The 2,747-nt window shown below is 48.2% G+C and overlaps 1 protein-coding gene across 1 annotated transcript in view; it reads left to right on the top strand.

The window, feature by feature from the left end:
* Positions 1-335, top strand: part of LOC137654151 (uncharacterized) — a 978-nt gene extending 643 nt beyond the window's left edge. The window contains exon 1 of the mRNA XM_068387791.1: positions 1-335. This exon is cut by the window's left edge and continues 643 nt beyond it. Within this exon, the coding sequence (XP_068243892.1) occupies positions 1-335 (335 nt within the window).
* The last annotated feature ends 2,412 nt before the right edge of the window (positions 336-2,747 follow it).

Here is a 2,747-nt window from a genome sequence, read left to right as displayed (position 1 = left end):
CTCTGCTCTCGCTGATTAAGGAGAGGATCGAGCCAGGCACAACTATAATTTCGGATTGTTGGCAAGCTTATAACTGTCTGGCAGAGAAAGGTTTTAAGCATTTGACGGTTAACCACAGCCTTCACTTCGTTGATCCCCAGACACAGGCTCATACCAATACTGTGGAGAGGAAGTGGCGGGACGTGAAGAATTTAGTGCCGAAATATGGTAGGAGGAAAAAACACTTCGTCGGGTACCTTGCCACTTCCTACTTCAAGTTGCATGTCAGGGAACCATCGCAACGGCTTCACGTTTTCCTCAAAGCAGCAGCACATCTTTACCAACCAACAGTTTAAGGTAAGCTTCATTGATTTATAGAATATATTATAATGGTGATAGTATAACGAAGGGGGGGTCGCAGAGGGGGCAAAGCCCCCCCCCCCCCGGTAGGCCTAGGTAGGGGTACAGGGCCCCATAGGCTAGGTTAGGTGGGTGTCTCAGGTTCGGTGGTGCCCTGAAAATTACTGTGGCCTTAAGGGGGGGTCGCAGGGGGGGGGGCGGAGCCCCCCCCCCCGGTAGGCCTAGGTAGGGGTACAGGGCCCCCAGGGTAGGGTAGGTAGTTGTATTAGGTTCGGTAGTGCCTCGAAAAATCACTTTTCTCCTCCTCCCCCCACTTAAAAACCCCGCTTTCCCACTGGGGTCCCCCATAATTGTAGTAGTAGGTTTATGCTTACATTTTATGTGTAAGAGTTAAGTCTTAGTTTATTTTTTATTCATTTCCTCATGTTTCTATGCGATGTGCAACAATAATCTGGTTGTTTTTTGCCGTTTTTCGTCGTTAATACTTGAAAAACGGGTGCGGCCTTCTCCTAGACATTTACCGCCATGGCATATCTCTCGTGAACGAGGGGGCAGCTGAAGGAGCTCTTAGTGAGGGATGTCCAAGTGTGAGCTTATTGCAATAATGTGACTCTCTTGGGGAGTGTAAATATGAACTCACAAGCACCACTGCAGTGAAACACGCTCTAGAAGAAGCAGATAGATCTTCGTGGGGAAAGGAAAAGAACAAGCTAGTTTTGCACTTCAAATACCAGACTGGGGTAAAGCTGGTTGTGAGCCTGGGTATTGCGAACTGGCATGCGAACATCCAAAAGAACCCCATTAGGAGGTGCACTGGTTGTCTTGCACATGAACAAAATTTAGCATGAAAATCCTGGTGGGGGGGGGAGCAAGGAAAAGGTGGAATGGCTGCAAATGTATGCTGACATTGCTCGCAAACGTCAGACCAACCTGGCGCATTCCCCAGATGGTCAGACTCCAGAGGCAGTATCTCAAAGGATTTTGCTCTCGCAAGTCTCGTAGCGCATTGTACCGGGGGAGTACCGTGACGTGGGGCTGTAACTTTAGGGAGTCTGCTGCCATGATCACTAGGCTGCTTCGAGGAGCCTAACTCTGAAAAGCATGAGTGAGAAGGTGAGGGTTTGTGAATCAGCTTACAAGGACCTTGGGAAGGTGACCACCAAAGAAAGGCCAGCCTCTCAAGCTGCCGAGGAAAAGGATCTTCCTTGTAGAGTGGAGGATTTCAAGGATCTTCCTGCTAAGTCAACTCAGTACACAAAGCCACCCTGGGGATGGGTGAAAGCACTTGGCTGGAACTCTGCAGAGAACCAGCCTGCAATTCCTAGTCTGTCTACTACCACACACAGGAACTTCCTGGACACTGGACGGACTGGGATCTGAAAGTAAGTGTCTTTCAGATCCAGAGTGACCATGAAATCTCCTAGTCTGACAGCTTGAACGACTGAGGTTGCTGTCCCCATCTTGAACTTGCTCTGCCTGATAAACAAGTTCAGAGCCGAAAGGTCGTCTTGAACCTTCACACGCCTTCTCAATAAGAAAGAGTCAACTAAAGAAGCCAAGGCTCCCATCATCGACTTTCTGGAGAGCATCCTTCTTGATCATCTGGATGTCCTGCTGTAGGTCATAACGTTTATATGGACCCTCTCTGTATGACGATAATATTATTAGAGGAGGAATTAGAGGAGGGGGAAAGTTGATGAATGGGTGGTGGTACCCAGACTGTAGGAAGTGGATATTCCAGTCCTTTGCACTATAAATCCTTCAATTACCCTTCAAAATTTTCCCCCACTAGTCAAGATAGGAGTGAATTGCAAATCCTAATGGTGATCTCTTCTTCCCTTGACCATTCCTCTAGGGAGACCTTGTCCTTGCCTGGGTTGAAAAGGCTGAGGAGGACTACCAATCCTCTAACAAGAAGACCATGAGGGGAGCATAGAGCAATGATGTCATCTACGGGACAAAGACGAGGATCTACGGCGAGGTGAGGAAGCATCAGAATAGAGCAACTCTTTCCACTTTGAAGCCCGCAGGAAACTACAAGTGAGAGAGTTTAACTTGTGCAAAGCATGAGGGGAAGCAATGGCAGGCGAGGTCTTAAGACATGAAGGTCTAGTGAGCGAAGATCTAGGAGTTGATAGGCGAGCAGGTGAAGGAGAGGTCAGTGAGCATCTTGCGGGCTGGGAAGCAGAAGGTTTCATAGGATATTGTATACTAGAAAGCGATCTCAAATCTCCTGTCGAAGAAGTGAGATTGTGTCCAGACTCTGTTGGGTGACAACATACGGAGGAGCTGGTGGGAGCAAAAGCAGCCTGTTTCTCCTACAAGAAATAATTAAACTTCTCCAACAGTGAGCCTAGAATGCCCAACGAAGGTCACAACAGTTGAAGGGCACCATCCTCTGTAAATCA

This window comes from Palaemon carinicauda, chromosome 15 (genome assembly GCF_036898095.1).
Source record: "Palaemon carinicauda isolate YSFRI2023 chromosome 15, ASM3689809v2, whole genome shotgun sequence".
In the NCBI taxonomy this organism is placed as follows: Eukaryota; Metazoa; Arthropoda; class Malacostraca; order Decapoda; family Palaemonidae; genus Palaemon; species Palaemon carinicauda.
Note: the sequence above shows the minus strand (reverse complement) of the source record. Positions and strands in the feature narration are given on the sequence as shown.